The 25,175-nt window shown below is 32.7% G+C and overlaps 2 protein-coding genes across 2 annotated transcripts in view; one reads left to right on the top strand and one right to left on the bottom strand.

The window, feature by feature from the left end:
- Positions 1-6,523, top strand: part of LOC142239610 (uncharacterized) — a 9,730-nt gene extending 3,207 nt beyond the window's left edge. Inside the window, exons 5-7 of the mRNA XM_075311403.1 lie at positions 5,350-5,688; positions 5,760-6,129; positions 6,189-6,523. Of these exons, the coding sequence (XP_075167518.1) occupies positions 5,350-5,688; positions 5,760-6,129; positions 6,189-6,443 (964 nt within the window). The 3' untranslated portion in view covers positions 6,444-6,523. The remainder of the gene's footprint in view (positions 1-5,349; positions 5,689-5,759; positions 6,130-6,188) is intronic.
- Positions 6,524-18,850: 12,327 nt separating this feature from the next.
- On the bottom strand, positions 18,851-19,913 carry LOC142239609 (alpha-tocopherol transfer protein-like). The gene is made up of 4 exons (XM_075311402.1): positions 19,612-19,913; positions 19,388-19,542; positions 19,173-19,300; positions 18,851-19,108 (listed from the first exon to the last, which is right to left on the bottom strand). Exons 1-4 carry the CDS (start codon positions 19,911-19,913, stop codon positions 18,851-18,853), a joined length of 843 nt encoding a protein of 280 aa, XP_075167517.1.
- Between the last annotated feature and the right edge of the window lie 5,262 nt (positions 19,914-25,175).

The following is a 25,175-nucleotide window of genomic DNA, read 5'->3' as shown; positions in this document are numbered from 1 at the left end:
GTTCATTTAGAAAATTAAATGTGGATTAATTTTTTGCATTAAAAATAAAAACTGTATGAGACCTTTGGGAGCAAAGTTATAGATGTACTATAATGATGTGTTTAGGTTAGGTTAGGTGGCAGCCCGATGTATCAGTCTCACTTAGACTATATAGTCCATTGTGATACCACAGTGGTGAAGTTTTCTTTTATGACTGAGTGCTGCCCAATTCCATGTTAAGCTCAATGACAAGGGACCTCATTTTTATAGCCGAGTCCGAACGGCGTTGCACATTGCAGTGAAACCACTTAGAGACGCTTTGAAACCCTCGGTAATGTCACCAGCATTACTGAGGTGGGATAATCCACCGCTGAAAAACTTTTTGGTGTTCGGTAGAAGCAGGTATCGAACCCACGACCTTGTGTATGCAAGGCGGGCATGCTAACCATTGCACCACGGTGGCTCCCTATTATAATGATAAGCACTGATAAACAGGTAATAAACGATTTATTTTCTTGGTCAAATTCTGAAAAACTAATGTCAACTAGTAAATACGACCGAAAGTTTAGCCTTATGTACCGTCATGGGTGCACACTAAGTTCCACTAAAGACTGTCACCCACAATCGAATTACTTGAGTTGTGGTAACAATTGCCGATGGCAAGGTAATATAAGTTTTTTATATCCTCCACCATAGGATGAGGGGTATATTAACTTTGTCATTCCGTTTGTAACACATCAAAAATTGCTCCAATACCCCATAAAGTATATATATGCCAGGTCGTGGTGAAATTCTGAGCCGATCTAAGCATGTCCGTCCGTCCGTCTGTTGAAATGGCGCTAACTTCCGAACGAAGCAAGCTATAGACTTGAAAATTGGCCTAAGTAGTGATTATTGATGTAGGTCGGACGGTATTGCAAATGGGCCATATCAGTTTCACTTTTACATATAGTCCCCATATAAACGGATCCCCAGATTTGGCTTGCAGAGTCTCTAAGAGAAGCATATTTCATCCTAACCTAACCTATAGTCCCCATATAAACGGATCCCCAGATTTGGCTTGCAGAGCCTCTAAGAGAAGCATATTTCATCCGATCCAGGTGAAATTTGGTACATGGTCTCTAACAACCATGGAAAAATTGGTCCATATCGGTCCATTATTATATATAGCCCCCATATAAACCGATCCCCAGATTTGGCTTGCGGAGCCTCTAAGAGAAGCAAATTTCACCCGATTCAGGTGCAGACATGACAGAATAGGTCCATATCGGTCCATAATTATATATTATAGCCCTTACATAAACCGATCCCTAGATTTGACCTCCGGAGCCTCTTGGAGGAGCAAAATTCATCCGATCCGGTTCAAACATAGTACGTGGTACTATTATATGGTCTCTAATAACCATGAAAGAATTTGTCAATATCGGTTCATAATTATATATAGCCCCCATATAAACCGATCCACAGATTTGACCTCCGGAGCCTCTTAAAGGAGACAAAATTCATCCGATCCCGTTGAAATTTGATAGATTTCGCTAGTGTATGGCCGAATAACAACCATGCCAAAATTGATTCTTATCGATATATATTATATGTAGCCCCCAAATAAACCGATACCCAATTTTATTGCCATAGAAAATTTTGTCATAATTGTATATTTCTATAGAAAAATTTGTCAACATTTTATCTCTATAAAAAATTTTGTCAACATTTAATGTCTTTAGGAAATTTTGTCAAAATATAATGTCTTTACAAAATTTTGTCAAAAGTTTCTTTCTATAGAAAATTTTGTCGAAATTTTATTTCTATAGAAAATTTTGTCAGAATTTTATTTCTGTAGAAAATTTTGTCAAAATTTTATTTCTATAGAAAATTTATGAAGCATTTCATAGTTGGAGGGGGAATTTTTTAATTTGGAATTCTACCAATCTACCAAACACTAAAAGTCTGCCATTTTTGGTAGACTCGTGTTCGTAATTGTATATAGCTCCCATAATAAGCCACCGCCATATTTCAATTCTGGCTCTATAATTACAGCACAAAAGTTTATATCGATTTGTAGTTATTTCTTCCCTATATATACCGGTCACGAACTGAATATATACCTATTTAATTGGCCTTTGTTTTGCTTAATATATATCCCTCATGGACTAACTTACAACTTAGAAGATGATGTTAAGAAGCTTTAAGATGGCTTGCCATCGACCGCAACCCAAGTAATTCAATTGTGGATGACCGTCTTGAGTAGAAATTTCTACGTAATCCAAGGTGGAGGGTACATAAGATTCGGCCTGGCCGAACTTACGGCCGTATATACTTGTTTACTATTGTTATTCCTTTATTTAAAATGCATATGCTGATGTCAATGTTTATTGTCTACAATCAAGTTTGTTGTCATATTTAAAACACTAACATCTAGTAACAATAAAAATGAATTTTATCGAAATAAGTATATCGAAAAATAAACGACTGGGAAGACTGCTATGAATGACGATAACAAACAAGTTTAATATGGGAATAAATTTTACTCTAACATATTTAAATAAGTAAACAGTGACAAGAGAGCTCAAGCGCTCTCTTTTATAAAACCAAAAAAAAAAAAAAAAAAACAAGTACATACGGCCGTAAGTTCGGCCAGGCCGAATCTTATGTACCCTCCACCATGGATTGCGTAGAAACTTCTACGAAAGACTGTCATCCACAATTGAATTACTTGGGTTGTGGTATCTTAAAACTTCTTAACATCGTTTTCTAAAATGTGAGTTAGTCCTTACGTGGTATATATTAGACAAAAAAGTTATGTATAGGTAAGTCTACAAATAATTACGAATCGATATGGACTTTTGCACGGTACGTAGAGAGCCAGAATTGAAATATGGGGTCGCTTATATATGGGCTATATACAATTATGAACTTTATATAGACCAATTTTTGTGTGATTGGGGATCTATTTATCTGAGGGCTATATATAACTACACACAAAAAAATTTTTTTCTGATTCAATCACCAAATTAATTGATACAATTAATTTTTTAAATTGAAATGTCTTCAATCACGAAAATGATAGTATCAATAACAGTTTTAATTGGGCATAGAAAAAATTCTTGATTAAAAAATTAATTGATTTTTTCAGCAAATTTCAATTAATTTTTTAATTGATTCAATTAAAAATTTAATTGATGTTGATTGCAAAACTCAATTAATTTATCAATTAGAAAAGGTAACTATTTTTAATTACTTTCTGAATTTGTTTATTTGGATTAACAAATGATTGTTTGAAATACATTTTTAATTAAAAATTTAAAAAAAAATCAGCACTTTTTTTTAACCCTTCCACTACCGATGTCCGCTTTGAAGGACATTCGAAAAAGACACCAAATTCTATTTTTCCACTTAGTTTTGATTTATTTCTCGATGTTATTTTAAAGTAATCTAAATAACCTATAAATATTTTCCATATTGGTGAGGTCCAAAATACATTTTTGTAAACTTCTTTAGAAATAAACGAAAAATACGTAAATTTGAGACAATTTTTCTACTGTATGTTTCTAGTAAATGGACAGGTTTTCAAAATGGCAATTTTTGTTCTACATGCTGTTAGTTCAAGTAAAAAGAGAAGAAAAATTAAAGTTTTTAACATTAGGTTTATTTCGGTAGTGAAAGGGAATTAGTCTTCCGAATTTGATTAAAAAGTTAATTGTGTCAATTAATTTTTTAATTAAAAATTTAAAAATTTTCAATCATTGACTTAATTAACTTAATGTTTCTATCATGATTAAAAAGTTAATTTTATCAATTAATTTATTAACTGAAAAAATTTTCAACTTCAATTAACTTTTTAATTGGAAATATTTTGGTGATATTTTTTTCTGTGTATAGACCGATATGGACCTAGTTAGACATGGTAGTTAACGGCCATATACTAGCACAATGTACCAAATTTCAACTGACTCGGATGAAATTTGCTCCTCCAAGTGGCTCCAAAACCAAATCTCGGGATCGGTTTATATGGGGGCTATATATGATTATGGACTGATATGGACCACTTTTGGCATGGTTGTTAAATATCATATACTACCACCACGTACCAAATTTCAACCAGATCGGATGAATTTTGCTTCTCCAAAAGGCACCAGAGGTCAAGTCTGGGGATCGGTTTATATGGGGGCTATATATAATTATGGACTGATATGAACCAATTCCTGCATGGTTGTTGGATACCATATACTAACATCACGTACCAAATATCAACCGAATCGGACGAATTTTGCTCTTCCAAGGAGCTCCGGAGGTCAAATCTTGAGATCGGTTTGAATGGGGCCTATATATAATTATTGACCGATTTCGACCGATTTTTGCATGGGTATTTGAGGCCATATATTAACACCACGTACCAAATTTCAACTGAATCAGATGTATTTTGGTCTTCCAAGAGGCTCAGGAGGTCAAATCTGGAGATCGGTTTATATGGGGGCTATATGTAATTATGGACCGATGTGAACCAGTTTTTGCACGGTTATTAGAGACCATATACTTACACCATGTACCAAATTTCAACCGGATCGGATGAAATTTGCTGCTCTTAGAGGCTCCGCAAGCCAAATCGGGGGATCGGTTTATATGGGGGCTATATGTAATTATGGACCGATGTGGACCAATTTTTGAATGGTTGTTAGATACCATATACTTACTCCATGTACCAAATTTCAGCCGGATCGGATGAAATTTGCTTCTCTTAGAGCAATCGCAAGCCAAATTAGGGGGTCCGTTTATATGGGGGCTATACGTTAAAGTGGACCGATATGGCCCATTTGCAACACCTACATCAATAGCAACTATTTGTGCCAAGTTTCAAGGCGATAGCTTGTTTCGTTCGGAAGTTATCGGGATTTCAACAGACGGAAGGACGGACGGACATGCTCAGATCGACTCGGAATTTCACCACGACCCAGAATATATATATATATATATATATATATATATATATATATATATATATATATATATATATATATATATATATATATATATATATATATATATATATATATATATATATATATATATATATATATATATATATATATATATATATATATATATATATATATATATATATATATATATATATATATATATATATATATATACTTTATGGGGTCTTTGAGCAATATTTCGATGTGTTACAAACGGAATGACAAAGTTAATATATCCCCATCCTTTGGTGGAGGGTATAAAAACAAAACGTTTTTTGGTTCTATAATTAGTGGGTAAAAAACTAATGATTAGCCAATATCTGAATATTACGAGTATAGGGTGTTTTATTATACCAGAATTTTTCGGACTAAATTTTTTTATCATTATTATTAGTAATACCGTAGTCATAGCCGAAGATAGACCTATTCTAATGGCAAATATTAAACCACTTCCAGAAGATTTACAAAAAATTGCCATAGAGGAGTTAAATGAGGTTCCCTCAAGAATTCCAGATGATCTAGAAGCCCTTAAAACATGGATAAAACAGCAACCACATTTGAGGGCACGAACGGGTGATCAATTTCTTATACAATTCTTAAGAGGTTGTAAATACAGTTTGGAAAGGGCTAAGGAGAAAATCGATTTATATTTTACACTTAAATCGAAATATCCCGATATGTTCTCCTTTACAGATGTGGATGATCCAAAATTTATAGAATATTTCAATATAGGGTATGTAACAAAGGAAAACTAAAGTTGGTTTCAATCTGTTATATTAGAAATAAAATCAATTTCTATAACAGCACATTTACCCTTCTACCCAAACCTCTGAATGAGACTGGACCCCGCATTATGATAATGCAGATAAACTATACTTCCCAGAAGCATACGCTGGAGAAAGTATATTACGCCTCAAGTCCCATGTTCGAATTGTCAATCCTCAATGATCCCTATGCTGGGATACAAGGAATTGTCTATTTAATCGATATGAGAAAATCCACACTTACTCACATAATGCAGGCAACACCTAATTTGTGCAAAAAAGCCGTTTGGTATATGGAAAAGTCAATACCATTACGAATTCGTGGTATTTATTTTGTATGTCCTCCTGTATTTGCTGCACAATTCTTCAAGTTGATACTCCCCATGTTATCGGAAAAAATACGCCAAAGGGTAAGAAATACACATAAAAATATGAAATAAAATTTAAAATTTAATTTGCCTATTTACAGGTCCATATATTACCTACGATTAAGGATCTAACCCAACACATTCCCTTAGAATATTTGCCCAAATGTATGGGTGGTGGAAATGGTGATTGCCTTGAACATACTAAGGAGTATTTTAAGAAATTGCAAGAATATCGTGAATTCTTTAAAGAAAATGAGAGTTTTGGCACAGACGAAAAGTTACGCCCGGGGAAGCCACTTGATTTGGATGGGTTATTGGGTGTAGGAGGATCATTTAGGAAATTAACAGTGGATTAAATGGATAATAGGCAATAAAATAGGAGCAGTGATAAAACAAAAATTCTATAGTTTTTAAAAGGAGACCAATCCAAAATATGTTTACAGGGCAACTGATATGTAATGCAAAAAAATAAAGTTCTATTTTTTTTGTAATTTAAAATACTATTATTCAAACCGGAAATATAAAACAAGTGTATACGTCCGTATGTTCGGCCATGCCGAATCTTATGTACCCTCCATCATGGATTGCGTAGAAACTTCTACGAAAGACTGTCATCTACACGCAAAGAAAGAAATGTTTGAAAAACGTGTACCGAAAACGTTTTTCTTTTGTTAGAGTTTTTTGAATTGTTTCGAAAATTTTAAACTTTTATCACCAAAAAATTCGTTTGTTACATAATTTTTATTTTTTCAATAAAAAAAGTTATTTTTGAAACAACAATACAGTCCATTTCGTTTATATCAAACACTGTTCTTTTCTGACTTTAGGTCTTTAATAAGACACATTTTACAGTTCAAAATGTAATATACTACAATATAATGTTGAACATTTTTTCGAATTCTTCCGAACATATCTGGAATATATGTAAAAAAAAACAAACAAACAAACAAAAGTTTGGTCGAAGCAGGGATCGAACCCACGACCCTTGGCATGCAAGTCGGACGTAGCAACCACTGTTCCACGTTGCCAAACTAAATGTTTGTTTCTGTTAAATAAATTTTGTTTATTCGGTTCGTGGGCGCCGCAAGCTATGCTACATAAATATAACTTATATGGATATTTCTCCATTGATGACCATAACAGGTGCATAGCTCAGTGGTTAGTGTGTTGGCTTACAAAGTGCATGGTCCGCGGTTCGATTCTCCGTCCAGGCGAAAGGTAAAAAATTTAAAAAAATTATAAAATCGTATAATTTCTTCTACATTGTTGGTATTACAGGAAAAGGTGTTAAGAACTAAAAACCTCGTGGATGTGAGGGAAAATGCAATTAGCAAGAAAACAATGTTTTTTTTTTTTTTTTTTTTTTTTTTTTTTTTTTTTGAGTTAATCTTTATGAAATTGTTTTAACATCCTGGAAAAGAATAAAGGTTTATCACAAAAAGTATATACTTTTCTTCTTACAGCGAAAAGCAAATGAGAAACGAACTTTGTTTGTCTAAAATTTCGTTTGGGAGGAAAGAATTATTTTTTGCGTGTACAATCCAATTACATTGATTGTAATAATACTTACCGATGGCAAGGTATCTTAACATCGTCTTCTAAATTGTAAATTAGTCCACACGTGGTAACATATATATTAGACATTAAATGTATATATAGGTAAGTCTACAAATAATTACGAACCGATATGGACTTTTGCGCAGTAATTGGAGAGCCAGCATTGAAATGTGGCGGTCGCTTTATATAGGGACTATATACAATTATAAACCGATATGGACCAATCTTTGTGTGATTGGGGATCGGTTTATCTGAGGGCTACATATAACTATAGACCGATATGGGTCTAGTTAGGCTCGTTTGTTAACTGCCATATACTACCACAACGTACCAAATTTCAACTTAATCGGATGAAATTTTCTCCTACAAGAGGCTCCAACATCAAATCTTGGGTTCGGTTTATATGTGGACTATACGAGTATATGATTATGGACCGATATGGACCACTTTCGGCATAGTTGTTAAAGACCATATACTAACACCATGTATCAAATTTGAACCGGATCGCATGAATTTTGCTTCTTCAAAAGGATCCGGAGGTCAAATCTGGGGAACGGTTTATGTGGGGGCTATGTAAAGGGTGATTTGTTAAGAGCTTGATAACTTTTTTTTTTTAAAAAAACGCATAAAATTTGCAAAATCTCATCGGTTCTTTATTTGAAACGATAGATTGGTCCATGACATTTACTTTTTGAAGATAATTTCATTTAAATGTTGACCGCGGCTGCGTCTTAGGTGGTCCATTCGGAAAGTCCAATTTTGGGCAACTTTTTCGAGCATTTCGGCCGGAATAGCCCGAATTTCTTCGGAAATGTTGTCTTCCAAAGCTGGAATAGTTGCTGGCTTATTTCTGTAGACTTTAGACTTGACGTAGCCCCACAAAAAATAGTCTAAAGGCGTCAAATCGCATGATCTTGGTGGCCAACTTACCGGTCCATTTCTTGAGATGAATTGTTCTCCGAAGTTTTCCCTCAAAATGGCCATAGAATCGCGAGCTGTGTGGCATGTAGCGCCATCTTGTTGAAACCACATGTCAACCAAGTTCAGTTCTTCCATTTTTGGCAACAAAAAGTTTGTTAGCATCGAACGATAGCGATCGCCATTCACCGTAACGTTGCGTCCAACAGCATCTTTGAAAAAATACGGTCCAATGATTCCACCAGCGTACAAACCACACCAAACAGTGCATTTTTCGGGATGCATGGGCAGTTCTTGAACGGCTTCTGGTTGCTCTTCACTCCAAATGCGGCAATTTTGCTTATTTACGTAGCCATTCAACCAGAAATGAGTCTCATCGCTGAACAAAATTTGTCGATAAAAAAGCGGATTTTCTGCCAACTTTTCTAGGGCCCATGCACTGAAAATTCGACGTGATTTGCAAGCGTTGCTCGTTAGTAAGTCTATTCATGATGAAATGTCAAAGCATACTGAGCATCTTTCTCTTTGACACCATGTCTGAAATCCCACGTGATCTGTCAAATACTAATGCATGAAAATCCTAACCTCAAAAGAATCACCCTTTAGAATAGGTAAGAATTGTGACGACGAGAATAACTAATCTAGGGAGACACGATCAATTTTATCCCAACTGCTATCCGGAATCTCACAGTACTTGATTTGAGGTTTGTAGTAGATGAGATAGACACATGATGTTAACTTAATATTGACTTTTAGGCAAATATTAAAATTTTATATCTGTAGAAAATTTTGTCAAAATTTGATTTCTTTAGAAAATTTTGTCAAAATTTTATTTCTATAGAAAATTTTGTCAAATTTTAATTCTATAGAAAATTTTATTTCTATAGAAAATTTTCTCAAAATTTTATTTCTATAGAAAATTTTCTCAAAATTTTATTTCTATAGAAAATTTTGTCAAAATTTTATTTCTAGCGAAAATTTTCTCAAAATTTTATTTCTATAGAAAATTTTGTCAAAATTTTATTTTTATAAAAAAATTTATCAAAATTTTATTTCTATAGAAAATTCTGTCAAAATTTGATTTCTATAGAAAATTTTGTCAAAATTTTATTTCTATAGAAAATTTTGTAAAAATTTTATTTCTATAAAAAATTTATCAAAATTTTTATTTCGGCGTAAGCCGGCTATCATGCAAAACATTTTTTCGGAAGGTTGAAGTGTGGTTCATTGTTGGGTTTAATGAACTGCCTGAATTTATTCTGATAATTGGTTGATAGTTTTGCTGCAAGTAGAGGATGCTGATGAGGAATGTGGTAATTCCGAAACGTGTGTGTGACAAATATTCTTTTCCTCTGTTGGTTAAGTTACACTTGTAGTTTAGTCAATGCATGGTTTTAAGCTGAAATCAAAAAACAACAACAACGCTTAAAGAACAAAACCAAAAATAACAAAACAAAATGAATGAAAATTTTATTTCTATCGAAAATTTTGTCAAAATGTTATTTCTATAGAAAATTTTTTGAAAACTATATATCTATAGAAAATTTTTTCAAAATTTTATTTCTATAGAAAATTTTGTCAAAATTTTATTTCTATAGAAAATTTTGTCAAAATTTTATTTCTATAGAAAATTTTGTCAAAATTTTATTTCTGTAGAAAATTTTTTGAAAATTATATTTCTAAGGAAAATTTTGTGAAAATTATATTTCTATAGAATTTTCTACATATTTCTAAATTTTCTTTCTATCGAAAATTTTGTCAAAATATGATTTCTACAGAAAATTTTGCCAAATTTTTATTTTTTTAGAAAATTTTGTCAAAATATGATTTCTATAGAAAATATTGCCAAAATTTTATTTCTATAGAAAATTTCGCCAAAATTTTATTTCTATAGAAAATTTTGCCAAAATTGTATTCCTATAGAAATTTTTATCAAAATTTTATTTCTGTGGAAAGTTTTGTCAAAATTTTGTTCTTGTAGACAATTTTTGTGATCAAAGTCTACAAATGATTTATTATTTTCTTTATTTTATACGCTCATTATGTTATGATTACTCCTAATAGCGACTACTTATTTGGATGTATAAATATCCTTTGCATTAAAATGTTTCGCAATTTTAAATAATTTTTTTTTGCGCCAACAGGGGAAAATTGCTATTTCTACAAAAAGGTAGAATTTACCCACAATTGGCTTTGATGGTATGACTTAAACCGATAATTTAAATTTTTAAAGAAATTAACTTAATATTGACTTTATAGGAAAATATTAAAATTTTATATCTATAGAAACTTTTGTCAGAATTTGGTTTCTATAGAAAATTTTGTCAATAATTTGATTTCTATAGTAAATTTTGTCAAAATTTAATTTCTACAGAAAAGTTTTGTCAAAATTCTATATCTATAGACAATTTTGTCAGAATTCTATTTCTATAGAAAATTTTATCAAAATTTTATTTCTAGCGAAAGTTTTCTCAAAATTTTATTTCTATAGAAAATTTTGTCAAAATTTTATTTTTATAAAAAAATGTATCAAAATTTTATTTCTATAGAAAATTCTGTCAAAATTTGATTCGATAAAAAAGCGGATTTTCTGCCACTGATTTTGGTAATAAAATTCAATGATTTGCAAGCGTTGCTCGTTAGTAAGTCTATTCATGATGAAATGTCAAAGCATACTGAGCATCTTTCTCTTTGACACCATGTCTGAAATCCCACGTGATCTGTCAAATACTAATGCATGAAAATCCTAACCTCAAAAGAATCACCCTTTATAATTATGGTCCAATATGGACCAATTTTTGCATGGGTGTTAGAGATCATAAACTAACACCACATACCAAATTTCAACCGGATTGGATGAATTTTGCTCCTCCAAGGGGTTCCTGAGGTCAAATCTGGAGATCGGTTTATATGGGGGCTATAAATAGTAATGAACTGATATGGACCAATTTTTGGATGGTTGTTAGTGACCACATACTAAAACCACGTACTAAATTCCAAACGGATCGGATGAAATTTAGTTCTCTAATAGGCTGCAAGCCAAATCTTAATTAATATATAATTAAGAACCGATATGGATAAATTTTTGCATGGTTGTTAAAGAACATGTACCAACACCATGTACCAAATTTCAACCGGATCGGATGCAATTTGCTTCTTTAAGAGGCTCCGGAGGTCAAATCTGGGGATCGGTTTATATGGGGGTTGTATATAATTATGGACCGATGTGGACCAATTGTGGCATGGTTGTTAGTGACCATATAGTAACACCATGTACCAAATTTCAACCGGATCGGATGCAGTTTGCTTCTCTAAGAGGCTCAGGAGGTCAAATCTGGGGATCGGTTTATATGGGGGCTTTATATAATTATGGACCGATGTGGACCAATTTTTGCATGGTTGTTGGAGACCATATACTAACACCATGTACCAAATTTCAGCCGGATCGGATGAAATTTGCTTCTCTTAGAGGCTCCGCAAGCCAAATCTGGGGATCGGTTTATATGGGGGCTATATATAATTAAGGACATATGTGGACCAATTCTTTCATGGTTGTTAGATACCATATACCAACACCATGTACCAAATTTCAGCCGGATCGGATGAAATTTGTTTCTCTTAGAGGCTCCGAAAGCCAAATCGAGGGATCGGTTTATATGGGGGCTATATATAATTATGGACTTATGTGTACCAATTTTTGCATGGTTGTTAAAGACTATATACTAACACTATGTACCAAATTTCAGCCGGATCGGATGAGATTTGCTTCTCTTAGAGGCGCCACAAGCCAAATCGGGGGATCGGTTTATATGGGGGCTATATATAATTATGGACCGATGTGGACCAATTTTTGCATGGTTGTTAGATACCATATACTAATATATAATTAAGGACATATGTGGACCAATTCTTTCATGGTTGTTAGATACCACATACCAACACCATGTACCAAATTTCAGCCGGATCGGATGAAATTTGTTTCTCTTAGAGGCTCCGAAAGCCAAATCGAGGGATCGGTTTATATGGGGGCTATATATAATTATGGACTAATGTGGACCAATTTTTGCATGGTTGTTAGAGACCATATACTAACACCATGTACCAAATTTCAGCCGGATCGGATGAAATTTGCTTCTCTTAGAGGCCTCGCAAGCCAAATTTGGGGGTCCGTTTATATGGGGGCTATACGTAAAAGTGGACCGATATGGCCCATTTGCAATATCATCCGACCTACATCAATAACAACTACTTGTGCCAAGTTTCAAGTCGTTCGTTGTTTCGTTCGGAAGTTAGCGTGATTTCAACAGACGGAGGTCGGACATGCTCAGATCGACTGAGAATTTCAGCACGACCCAGAATATATATACTTTATGGGGTCTTAGAGCAATATTTCGATGTGTTACAAACGGAATGACAAAGTTGATATACCCCCTATTCTATGGTGGAGGGTACAAAAAACGTGAAGAACTTACCAGATTTCAAGGAAACTTCAGTTTTCCTGACAAAACAGAACACAGTATTAATTTCCTGATAGGATTTATGCAAAAAATCCCACATGTGCACACTTTTATTGAAAAAAAAAAAAACGGAGCTGCCGCGAAAAAACACTTTCTAAGTTCAGAGGAAGAAGAAGAAAAATGGTGGAGGGTATAAAAACGATCAAACGGCCTACAAAGCCATCACACCAATCATGAAAATTGGCTGTGTCGTATTTGGATCCATTCGAAACCCCGTTTGAAATGATCGACACTTTGGACATTTTTTACACGCATAGAAGGAATACGATTAAATATGTTTAATGGGGAACATATGTACCGCAAAAATTTCTAGGCAAACATTAAATGTTTGCTGAAATCAAAAAATCATATTCCTACTCTGGGTATAGTGCCAAAATTACTTTCCAATATACCCCTGGGTCAAAAGTCCAATGGATTACGATTCGCAGAGTTTTTTTGGTGGTCATTGTGAAACGAGGAATTTCTTTTTTAAGCCAATTAGTAGGTTAGGTTATGGGGCAGCCCGATGTATCAGGCTCACTTAGACTACTCAGTCCATTGTGATACCACAGTGGTAAACTTCTCTCTTATCACTGAGTGCTGCCCGATTCCATGTTAAGCTCAATGACAAGGGACCTCCTTTTTATAGCCGATTCCGAACGGCGTTCCACATTGCAGTGCAACCACTTAGAGAAGCTTTGAAACCCTCAGAAATGTCACCAGCATTACTGAGGTGGGATAATCCATCGCTGAAACACTTTTTGGTATTCGGTCGAAGCAGGAATCGAACCTACGAGATTGGGAGTTGGAATGTCTATGGTCTGCGGCCAAAGAGTTTTTCTGCCCAGGGCTTCAATGCTTTTTTTAGGACATTTTTTCCAATCATTTTTGGCATTCAATTTGACTCCACGGTCTACGAACGGGGAGTGACCAGCCTTAAAGGAACGCCACACCATTACCATCGAAGCTTTGGTGGCCAATCGAAAGTGTAAGTTTTCAGATGACCTAAATAAATAAAATTAAATAAAATAAACTCGATAATATTTTGTGTTAACAAACTGCTCAAGTTGAAAAGATTTCTTAGAAAACCAACTTTGGAAACTGATCACTTTCGTGCAACTCCTTGGTTCTTGCCAGTCTAAATTTTTTGTGTTACCTCGAACATGTATCAAGAGCAAAATGTTATTTCTGTATGGGGAGCATGTAACATATTTGCCGCCACCATGTTATTTTCTCGGAAATTATGTCTCTAATTTTGGCAAATATTTTATTTTTGAGAAGAAAACAATATTTTTGCGACGAAAATGTTCTATGTTGCCTACCAAAAACAAAAATTTTTGCCGTTGAAAAATATTTCAGGAAATCATATTCTTTCGTTGTGTGTTTATATCTAATTTCCACAAGCATGTTATGTTGCGACGAAAAATATTTCACGGCAAAAAGTCCCTCGAAGCTATTGAAACATGACCATATTCCTTCTTTAGGTGTGGCCTTAAATTTTCGGATCATTCTTTGTATGGTTGCTTTTTGGACGAGTTACGGTGGCGAAAAATTGCACGTTTGGATTGTGGGACCAGCCAATATTTGTTCCTCCGTGAGGCTTTTAAAGTTAAATCTTGTGAGATTTGAATAGATTTTTACGCGGATTTTTGAGGGAATACGAAGTTAGTTAAGAAAGTATTTGAAAACTTGTAGTTAACAAATTAATTGCATTTTGCAATTATGATCAATTAAATTTTTAATTGAATCAATTCTAAAATTAATTAAAATTTGCTAATTAAAGTAACTAATTTTTTAATCAAGTATTTATACCCTAAACCACATAGTGGTTAGGGTATAATAAGTTTGATCGGCCAAAAAATGTGCCTACCAGAAATATTGATTTTAGACCCCATAAAATATATACCGATCGACTCAGAATCACCTCCTGAGTCGATCTAGCGCTTGGTGTCCGTCCGTCCGTCTGTTCATGTATTTGTTGTTCACAGGATTCCGGTCGCAATTATTAACCGGTTTGGATGAAATTTGGTACAGGGTGTTTTTTGGGCACAACGACGAACGCTATTGAATTTGGAAGAAATCGGATCAAATTTAGATATAACTCCCATATATATGTTCCGCCCGATTTCAACAAATGGAGTCACGTTGCGCTTTTTTACAAACCGATCGTCATCAAATTTTGCACATAGTAGACTTTATCATCACCCTTTAAGTCTGCAAAATTTCATCGAAATCGGTTCAGATTTAGATATTGCTCCCATATATATGTATCGCCCGATTTTCCCAAATTTGGCCATAAAAACCTTATTTATTAAGCGATCTTACTCAAACTTGGCTTACTCTAATCTCTTATGGTACTGACAATATGTGTCAAAAATAATCGAAATCGGTTTAGATTTAGATATAGCTCCCATATATATGTATCGCCCGATTTTGCCAAATTTGGCCGTAAAACCCTTATTTATCAACCGATAGTACTCAAAGTTGGCTAAATATAATATTCTATACCTCTAACTGTATGTGCGCAATTTAATCGAAATCGGTTCAGATTTAGATATAGCTCCCATATATATGTATCGGCTGATTTTGAAAAATTTGTCCCTAATAACCTTATTTTTGACCATAGGGGCCTAATTTATTAACAGATCGTACTCAAATTTTACACAAAGTAACCTTCTGTGGTATCAATCATACCTGCAAAATATTATATAAATTGGTTCAGATTTAGATATAGGTCCCATATATATGCATCACTCGATTTTCCCAAATTTGACCATAATACTTTTATTTATTAACCAATGTTACTCAAATTTCACATTGTGATGTACTAGCCGATCCTATTTAGACTTACATGTAGCTCTTGCATAAATCTATTGCCCTATTTGAAGAAATTTGGATTTATTACCCCACAACTAATTGACCGATTTCCTCTTTTTTTAATAATAGACTCAATATTAGTGGCATACTAACTCTTTTGGAGCAAAATAAACTATAGCTCTTAATATTAGACATTTCTGCTCAGATTGTGACAAGACACCCATAAACATGTACCCCCCTTTATGTTCTCCAAAACCTATACCAATGATACTCCAAAACCTATATCAATGATACCCCACAAATGCTTATGTTTACTAATTCAGTAGGGGTGGTTTAGGGTATGATATAGTCGGCCCCGTCCGACTTTCTACTTTACTCACTGGTTTTTATGTACAATTAAAACTGTGATTTTCGTGATTGAAGACATTTCAAATAAAAAACAATTATATACGGCCGTAAGTTCGGCCAGGCCAAATCTTATGTACCCTTCACCATGGATTGCGTAGAAACTTCTACGAAAGACCTATCTTAAAACTTCTTAACATCGTGTTCTAAATTGTGAGTTAGTCCATACGTGGTATATATTAGACAAAAAAGTTATGTATAATTAAGTCTACAAATAATTACGTATCGATATGGACTTTTTGCACAGTACGTAGAGAGCCAGAATTGAAATATGGGGGTCGCTTATATGGGGACTATATACAATTATGAACTTGATATGGACCAATTTTTGTGTGATTGGTGATCGATTTATCTGAGGGCCATATATAACTATAGACCGATATGGACATCGTTGTTAACGACCATATACTAGGACAATGTACCAAATTTCAACTCACTCGAATGAAATTTGCTCCTCCAAGAGGCTCCAAAACCAAATCTCGGGATCGGTTTATATGGGGCTATACATGATTATGGACTGATATGGACCACTTTTGGCATGGTTGTTAAATAACATATATAATACCACCACGTACCAAATTTCAAGCAGATCGGATGAATTTTGCTTCTCCAAAAGGCACCGGAGGTCAAATCTGGGGATAGGTTTATATGGGAGCTTTATATAATTATGGACTGATAGGAACCAATTCCTGCATGGTTGTTGGATACCACGCTCAGAGAAGGAATATGATCACCTCAAACATGTTTCAAGAGCAAAATGTTATTTTTGTATTGTGACCATGTAGCATGTTTGCCACTAAAATGTTATTTTCTCGTCAAATATAACCTGCTTGCCGAAATCAGATACATGATTTCCGAGAAAATAACACGGTTGCGAAAACTATGTTACATGGTCACCACACAAAAATAACATTTTGCTCTTAAAACATGTTTGAGGTGATCATATTCCTTCTCTGGGTGCATATACTAACATCACGTACCAAATTTCAACCGAATGGGAAGAATTTTGATCTTCCAAGGGGCTCTGGAGGTCAAATCTGGGGATCGGTTTATATGGGGCCTATATATAATTATGGACCGATACCGATCTATTTTTGCATGGGCGTTTGAGGCCATATAGTAATACCACGTAACAAATTTCAACTGAATCAGATGAATTTTGGTCTTTCAAGAGGCTCCGGAGGTCAAATCTGGTGATCGGTTTATATGAGGGCTATATATAATTAAGGACCGATGTGGACCAATTTGTGCATGGTTGTTAGAGACCATATACTAACACCATGTACCAAATTTCAGCCGGATCGGATGAAATTTGCTTCTCTTAGAGGCCTCGCAAGCCAAATCGGGGGATCGGTTTATATGGGGGCTATATATAATTATGGACCGATGTGGACCAATTTGTGCACGGTTGTTAGAGACAATATACTAACACCATGTACCAAATTTCAGCCGGATCGGATGAAATTTGCTTCTCTTAGAGGCCTCGCAAGCCAAATCGGTGGATCGGTTTATATGGGGGCTATATATAATTATGGACCGATGTGGACCAATTTTTGCATGGTTGTTAGAGACAATATACTAACACCATATCCCAAATTTCAGCCGGATCGGATGAAATTTGCTTCTCTTAGAGGCCTCGCAAGCCAAATCGGTGGATCGTTTTATATGGGGGCTATATATAATTATGGACCGATGTGGACCAATTTGTGCATGGTTGTTAGAGACCATATACTAACACCATGTACCAAATTTCAGCCGGATCGGATGAAATTTGCTTCTCTTAGAGGCCTCGCAAGCCAAATCGGTGGATCGGTTTATATGGGGGCTATATATAATTATGGACCGATGTGGACCAATTTTTGCACGGTTGTTAGAGATCATATACTAACACCATGAACCAAATTTCAGCCGGATCGGATGAAATTTGCTTCTCTTAGAGGCCTCGCAAGCCAAATCGGTGGATCGGTTTATATGGGGGCTATATATAATTGTGGACCAATGTGGACCAATTTTTGCACGGTTGTTAGAGATCATATACTTACACCATGTACCAAATTTCAGCCGGATCGGATGAAATACGCTTCTGTTAGAGGCTCCACAAGCCAAATCTGAGGGTCCCGTTATATGGGGGCTATACGTAAAAGTGGACCGATATGACCCATTTGCAATGCCATCCGACCGACATCAATAACAACTACTTGTGCCAAGTTTCAAGTCGATAGCGTTTTTCGTTCGGAAGTTAGCGTGATTTCAACAGACGGACGGACGAACATGCTCAGATCGACTCAGAATTTCACCACGACCCAGAATATATATACTTTATGGGGTCTTAGAGCAATATTTCGATGTGTTACGAACGGAATGACAAAGTTAATATACCCCCCATCCTATGATGGAGGGTATAATAATTGGATCAATTAAGTTCATGATTGAGTCAGAAAAAAAATATTTGTGTATATTTAATTGACAATTATTTTAAATAAGAATATTGATAATATAAATGTATATTAAGTCGTAACATTGAATTTTTTTCTGGCCCCTAGTATATTTCACCATGTAGAACTTGCCTTTTAATCGATGGATAATTTTCGAAAAGATCCATCTATACCGAATAGTCCATCTAAATCTATAGGCTTTCCAGGACGTAAATTTTCAATAGTTCCATAGTGGATATTTTCCTTAAAATGATCATGATGGGCCTGGATGTCTTTCGAAAATTCTCGAATCAGTTCACTGTATTCTCCATTGGAACCACCCATGTTACGAGGCAAATATTCCAGTGGTATATGTTGGGTTAATTCATTAATGTCATTTCCCAAAATGTGGACCTGCAAAAATAAATTTATATTTTTATTTATAGTATTTAAATAAATAATTGTATTTTTCACTTACCCTTTTACTTAGTTTTTCCGAAAGCAGAGGTAATAATAACTTGAAAAATTGTTGTGAAAATTTCGGAACATTTATAAAGCAAACACTTCGAATCCTTAATGGCATTGATTTTTCCAAAAACCATACAGCTTTTTTACAAAAATTTGGCGTCAATTGTAGAAAATGTTTAAAATTGGTTTTATTTAAATCGAAAATATACACAATTCCCTGAATGCCAGCATAGGGATCATTGAGCATTGCCAGCTCAAACATAGGAACAGCAGCATAAAAAACATTTTCTATGAACTGATCCTCAGAGTTATAATTTAATTGACCCACGACTATACGGGGACCATTGCCATGCAGAGGCTTTGGAAGCAATAAACAGCATCTGGAAGATAATGAAAATAAATGTGTGAATGTATTATTGGAGGAATTTAAAATGTTTTGTCTGATATACCCTAAATTAAAATATTCTTGAAATTTTGGATCATCCACATCGGTAAAACCGAAAACTTCTGGATATTTTGTTTTCAACGTAAAATACAGGTCAATTTTCTCTTTGGCTCTTTCCACACTATATTTGCAACCTCTTAGAAATTGTATAAGCCATTGATCCGCCGTTCTTGCCTTGAGATGAGGTTGTTTTTCTATCCAAGTCTTGAGGGTCTCTAAGTCCTGTGATATTCGCGAGGGCAATTCATTTAATTCTTCTATAGCAATTTTTTGCAAATCTTTTGACAAGGGTTTAATACTTGACATATTAACTTTTAAATGAGAGTTTATGAAATGGGAGTTTGAAATATTTGCTAAACCAATAATGGCTATCGCTTTTGGGTTGTGCAAATTTTTGTTTGCTTGCTATGACAGAATATTGACACAGTTTGTGTTTCTGTCAAAAGTTAGTCAACATTTTGATTAGATAGAATTCTATACACCCTTCATATCATTAGGGATACTGCTCCAGCTAGAGATTTATTTATGTTTTGATATAAAAAGGATTCAAACGGGTGCAAATCTGTAAAAAGACTATGGATTCCATACAAATTCTGAGTCTGTCCGGCACGTTCACTAATATTTTTTCAATGAAAAATTTTCTTAAAATTTAAAAAAATGTTCAAGTAAAAATTTATTTAGGAAAAAACTTTATATCTATGCTAAGCACAATTCGCATTCGTATTTTAAGGATTTTCCCTCTTTGGTCTCTCGACATTTTTTTTTCAGTGTAATTGATTCCGCCTAGCCGAAATTGGGCCGTATGCACTTGTTTCTCTACATTTTGGCAAATTAATAAATTGACTTTTTATGTTAACAAGCCACACTTCAACTAGAATGAAGTCGTTAGACCTAGCATACATAAAAACAACAATTAAAGTATTAACTTTAAATATTTAAAAAGAATTTATTTAATATTATTAGATGAATTAGATGATATTGGATGCATTTTTCATAAGTGACAATTTTTATACCATCCACCATTCTATGGTGGTATATTAACTTTGTCATTCCGTATGTAACACATCGAAATATCAATCGAACAGTCCATAATGTATATATATATGCGCTGAGTCGTGGTGAAATTCTGTGTCGATATAGTAATGTCCGTCCGCCCGTCTGTTGAAATCATGCTAACATTCGAAACTTGGCACAAGTATTTTTTTATTGAGGTACACAAAAGTGAACCCTAATTCCATGAACTGAAATATATTTAAGATCATGAAATTATTATGTTTTGAGTAAGTTTTCTTGACTATAATATTTGTGTTTGAGTACGTTAGTTTAATGAACTAAAAAAGGGGGAAAAATTACACACAAATGAAGCACAAACATTTGCTAAATAAAGGGTGATTTGTTAAGAGCTTGATAACTTTTTTTTTTAAAAAAACGCATAAAATTTGCAAAATCTCATCGGTTCTTTATTTGAAACGTTAGATTGGTCCATGACATTTACTTTTTGAAGATAATTTCATTTAAATGTTGACCGCGGCTGCGTCTTAGGTGGTCCATTCGGAAAGTCCAATTTTGGGCAACTTTTTCGAGCATTTCGGCCGGAATAGCCCGAATTTCTTCGGAAATGTTGTCTTTCAAAGCTGGAATAGTTGCTGGCTTATTTTTGTAGACTTTAGACTTGACGTAGCCCCACAAAAAATAGTCTAAAGGCGTCAAATCGCATGATCTTGGTGGCCAACTTACCGGTCCATTTCTTGAGATGAATTGTTCTCCGAAGTTTTCCCTCAAAATGGCCATAGAATCGCGAGCTGTGTGGCATGTAGCGCCATCTTGTTGAAACCACATGTCAACCAAGTTCAGTTCTTCCATTTTTGGCAACAAAAAGTTTGTTAGCATCGAACGATAGCGATCGCCATTCACCGTAACGTTGCGTCCAACAGCATCTTTGAAAAAATACGGTCCAATGATTCCACCAGCGTACAAACCACACCAAACAGTGCATTTTTCGGGATGCATGGGCAGTTCTTGAACGGCTTCTGGTTGCTCTTCACTCCAAATGCGGCAATTTTGCTTATTTACGTAGCCATTCAACTAGAAATGAGCCTCATCGCTGAACAAAATTTGTCGATAAAAAAGCGGATTTTCTGCCAACTTTTCTAGGGCCCATTCACTGAAAATTCGACGTTGTGGCTCGTTAGTAAGTCTATTCATGATGAAATGTCAAAGCATACTGAGCATCTTTCTCTTTGACACCATGTCTGAAATCCCACGTGATCTGTCAAATACTAATGCATGAAAATCCTAACCTCAAAAGAATCACCCTTTACTAGTCTCCAACCAAATTTTTTAAAATTCGTAAATAAATATTTACCAATAATGCGCCCATCATGAACTTCGTATGGTATTAAAGACATTTTTACAATTTCGAAAACCAAACTTCGAAATTTTCTTTAACAAGCGAAAAAAATTATTTCTTTTTAATAAAATTTCTTGAATTCATCGAAAAATATTTACTTATTTTGCGAAATCGGCGTGACATCTGCATTAATTAATATTTTCTAAAATTAATCTAAATTTTCTAAAATTAACAAAAATTTTCTTTCTGCGGGATTCACTGTTTATTGAGTGTAGTTCGGATAGCTTTGCAAATGGGCCATATCGGTCCATATCGGCCATATCAGACCATTTTATTTTAAGACCCATATAATCTAACCACCTGATTTGCTTTGCGGACACGGTTGCCATTTGTTCCAAAAATATTCTACTAACACAATTTTATCAAATTAAAAAAAAAACTTATTTTGAATCTTTTGATAAAAATTTTGTCAAAATCTTATTTTTATAGAAAATTTTGTCAAAATTTTATTTCTACAGAAAATATTGTCAAAATTTTATTTCTATAGAAAGTTTGCTCAAAATTTTATTTCGATAGAAAATTTTGTGAAAATTCTGAAAAATTTTGTCAAAATTTTATTTCTATAGGAAATTTAGCCACAATTTTATTTCTATAGAAAATGTTGTGAAAATTTTGTTTCTATAAAATTTTGTCAAAATTTTATTTCTATAGAATATTTTGTCAAAATTTTATATATATAGATAATTTTGTAAACATTTTATTACCATAGAAAATTTTGTCAAAATTTTATTTTAATAGAAAATTTTGTCAAAATTTTATTTCTAAAGAAAATGTTGTAAAAATTTTATTTCTATAGAAAATTTAGCCACAAGTTTATTTCTATAGAAAATTTTGTGAAAATTTTGTTTCTATAAAATTTTGTCAAAATTTTATTTCTGTAGAAAATTTTATCAAAATTTTATTTCTATAGAATATTTTGTCAAAATTTTATATCTATAGAAAATTTTGTAAAAATTTTATTACTATAGAAATTTTGTCACAATTTTATTTCAATAGAAAATTTTGTCAAAATTTTATTTCTATAGAAAATGTTGTAAAAAATTTTATTTCTATAGGAAATTTAGCCACAATTTTATTTCTATAGAAAATTTTGTGAAAATTTTGTTTCTATAAAATTTTGTCAAAATTTTATTTCTATAGAATATTTTGTCAAAATTTTATATCTATAGAAAATTTTGTAAAAATTTTTTTAGTATAGAAAATTTTGTTTAAATTTTATTTCTATAGAAAATGTTGTAAAAATTTTATTTCTATAGGAAATTTAGCCACAATTTTATTTCTATAGAAAATTTTGTCAAAATTTTATTTCTATAGAAAATTTAGCCACAATTTTTTTTCTATAGAAAGTTTGGTCGAAATTTTATTACTATAGAAAATTTTGTCAAAATTTTATTTCTATAGAATATTTTGTCAATATATTATTTCTACAGTAACTGTTGTAAAAATTTTATTTCTATAGAAAACTTTGTCAAAATATTGTTCTGCAGAAAACTTTGTCAAAATTTTATTTCTATAGAAAATATTGTCAAAATTTTATTTCTATAGAAAGTTTACTCAAAATTTTATTTCGATAGAAAATTTTGTGAAAATTCTGAAAAATGTTGTAAAAATTTTATTTCTATAGGAAATTTAGCCACAATTTTATTTCTATAGAAAATGTTGTGAAAATTTTGTTTCTATAAAATTTTGTCAAAATTTTATATCTATAGAATATTTTGTCAAAATTTTATATATATAGATAATTTTGTAAACATTTTATTACCATAGAAAATTTTGTCAAAATTTTATTTTAATAGAAAATTTTGTCAAAATTTTATTTCTATAGAAAATGTTGTAAAAATTTTATTTCTATAGAAAAATTAGCCACAAGTTTATTTCTATAGAAAATTTTGTGAAAATTTTGTTTCTATAAAATTTTGTCAAAATTTTATTTCTGTAGAAAATTTTATCAAAATTTTATTTCTATAGAATATTTTGTCAAAATTTTATATCTATAGAAAATTTTGTAAAAATTTTATTACTGTAGAAATTTTGTCAAAATTTTATTTCAATAGAAAATATTGTCAAAATTTTATTTCTATAGAAAATGTTGTAAAAAATTTTATTTCTATAGGAAATTTAGCCACAATTTTATTTCTATAGAAAATTTTGTGAAAATTTTGTTTCTACAAAATTTTGTCAAAATTTTATTTCTATAGAATATTTTGTCAAAATTTTATATCTATAGAAAATTTTGTAAAAATTTTATTACTATAGAAAATTTTGTCAAAATTTTATTTCAATAAAAAATTTTGTTTAAATTTTATTTCTATAGAAAATGTTGTAAAAATTTTATTTCTATAGGAAATTTAGCCACAATTTTATTTCTATAGAAAATTTTGTTTCTATAAAATTTTGTCAAAATTTTATTCCTATAGAAAATTTTGCCAAAATTTTATTTCTATAAAATTTTGTCAAAATTTTATTTCTATAAAATTTTGTCAAAATTTTATTTCTATAAAATTTTGTCAAAATTTTATTTCTATAGAAAATTTTGTCAAAATTGTATTATTATTGAAAATTTTATTGCTTTAGGAGACTTGGTCAAAATTTTAATTCTATAATTAATATTAATATAATTAAAATACATCTTAGTTGGAGAGGAAAACTTTGCAAAATCTAACAATTCTATTCTACCAATCTACCAAACAGTACGTAGTCTAGCATTTTGCGTAGAATTCTACAAACAGTCGCAACCGGAGCCTCTTGTTGGCACAAAATTGGTTCTTATCAGTTCATAAACCGATCATGATATCAATTTGCTTTTTGTCTAACATTCATTCCATATGGACTAACATACAATTTAGAAGGCAATGTAAAGAAGTTTTAAGATACCTTGCCATAGGCAAGTGTTACCACAAACCAAGCAATTCGATTATAGATGACAAATTTTTGTAGAAATTTGTACGCAGTGTAGTTTGGAGGGTATATAAGATTCGACCTGGCCTTGTTGATTCTAATTTTATATTAAAACATTAAAATTTATTAACATGACGTATCTTCTAACACATTTAAGGAACAACAAAAACTATGAATTGTTCCACGTAATTTTGACTTAGCTAACGACAATAGTATCAGTCTCCGCAAAAGCTTCGATCAGGCCACATAAGCAAAGCAAA

The sequence above is a fragment of the Haematobia irritans genome, chromosome 5, assembly GCF_050003625.1.
Source record: "Haematobia irritans isolate KBUSLIRL chromosome 5, ASM5000362v1, whole genome shotgun sequence".
NCBI classification, from domain to species: domain Eukaryota; kingdom Metazoa; phylum Arthropoda; class Insecta; order Diptera; family Muscidae; genus Haematobia; species Haematobia irritans.
Note: the sequence above shows the minus strand (reverse complement) of the source record. Positions and strands in the feature narration are given on the sequence as shown.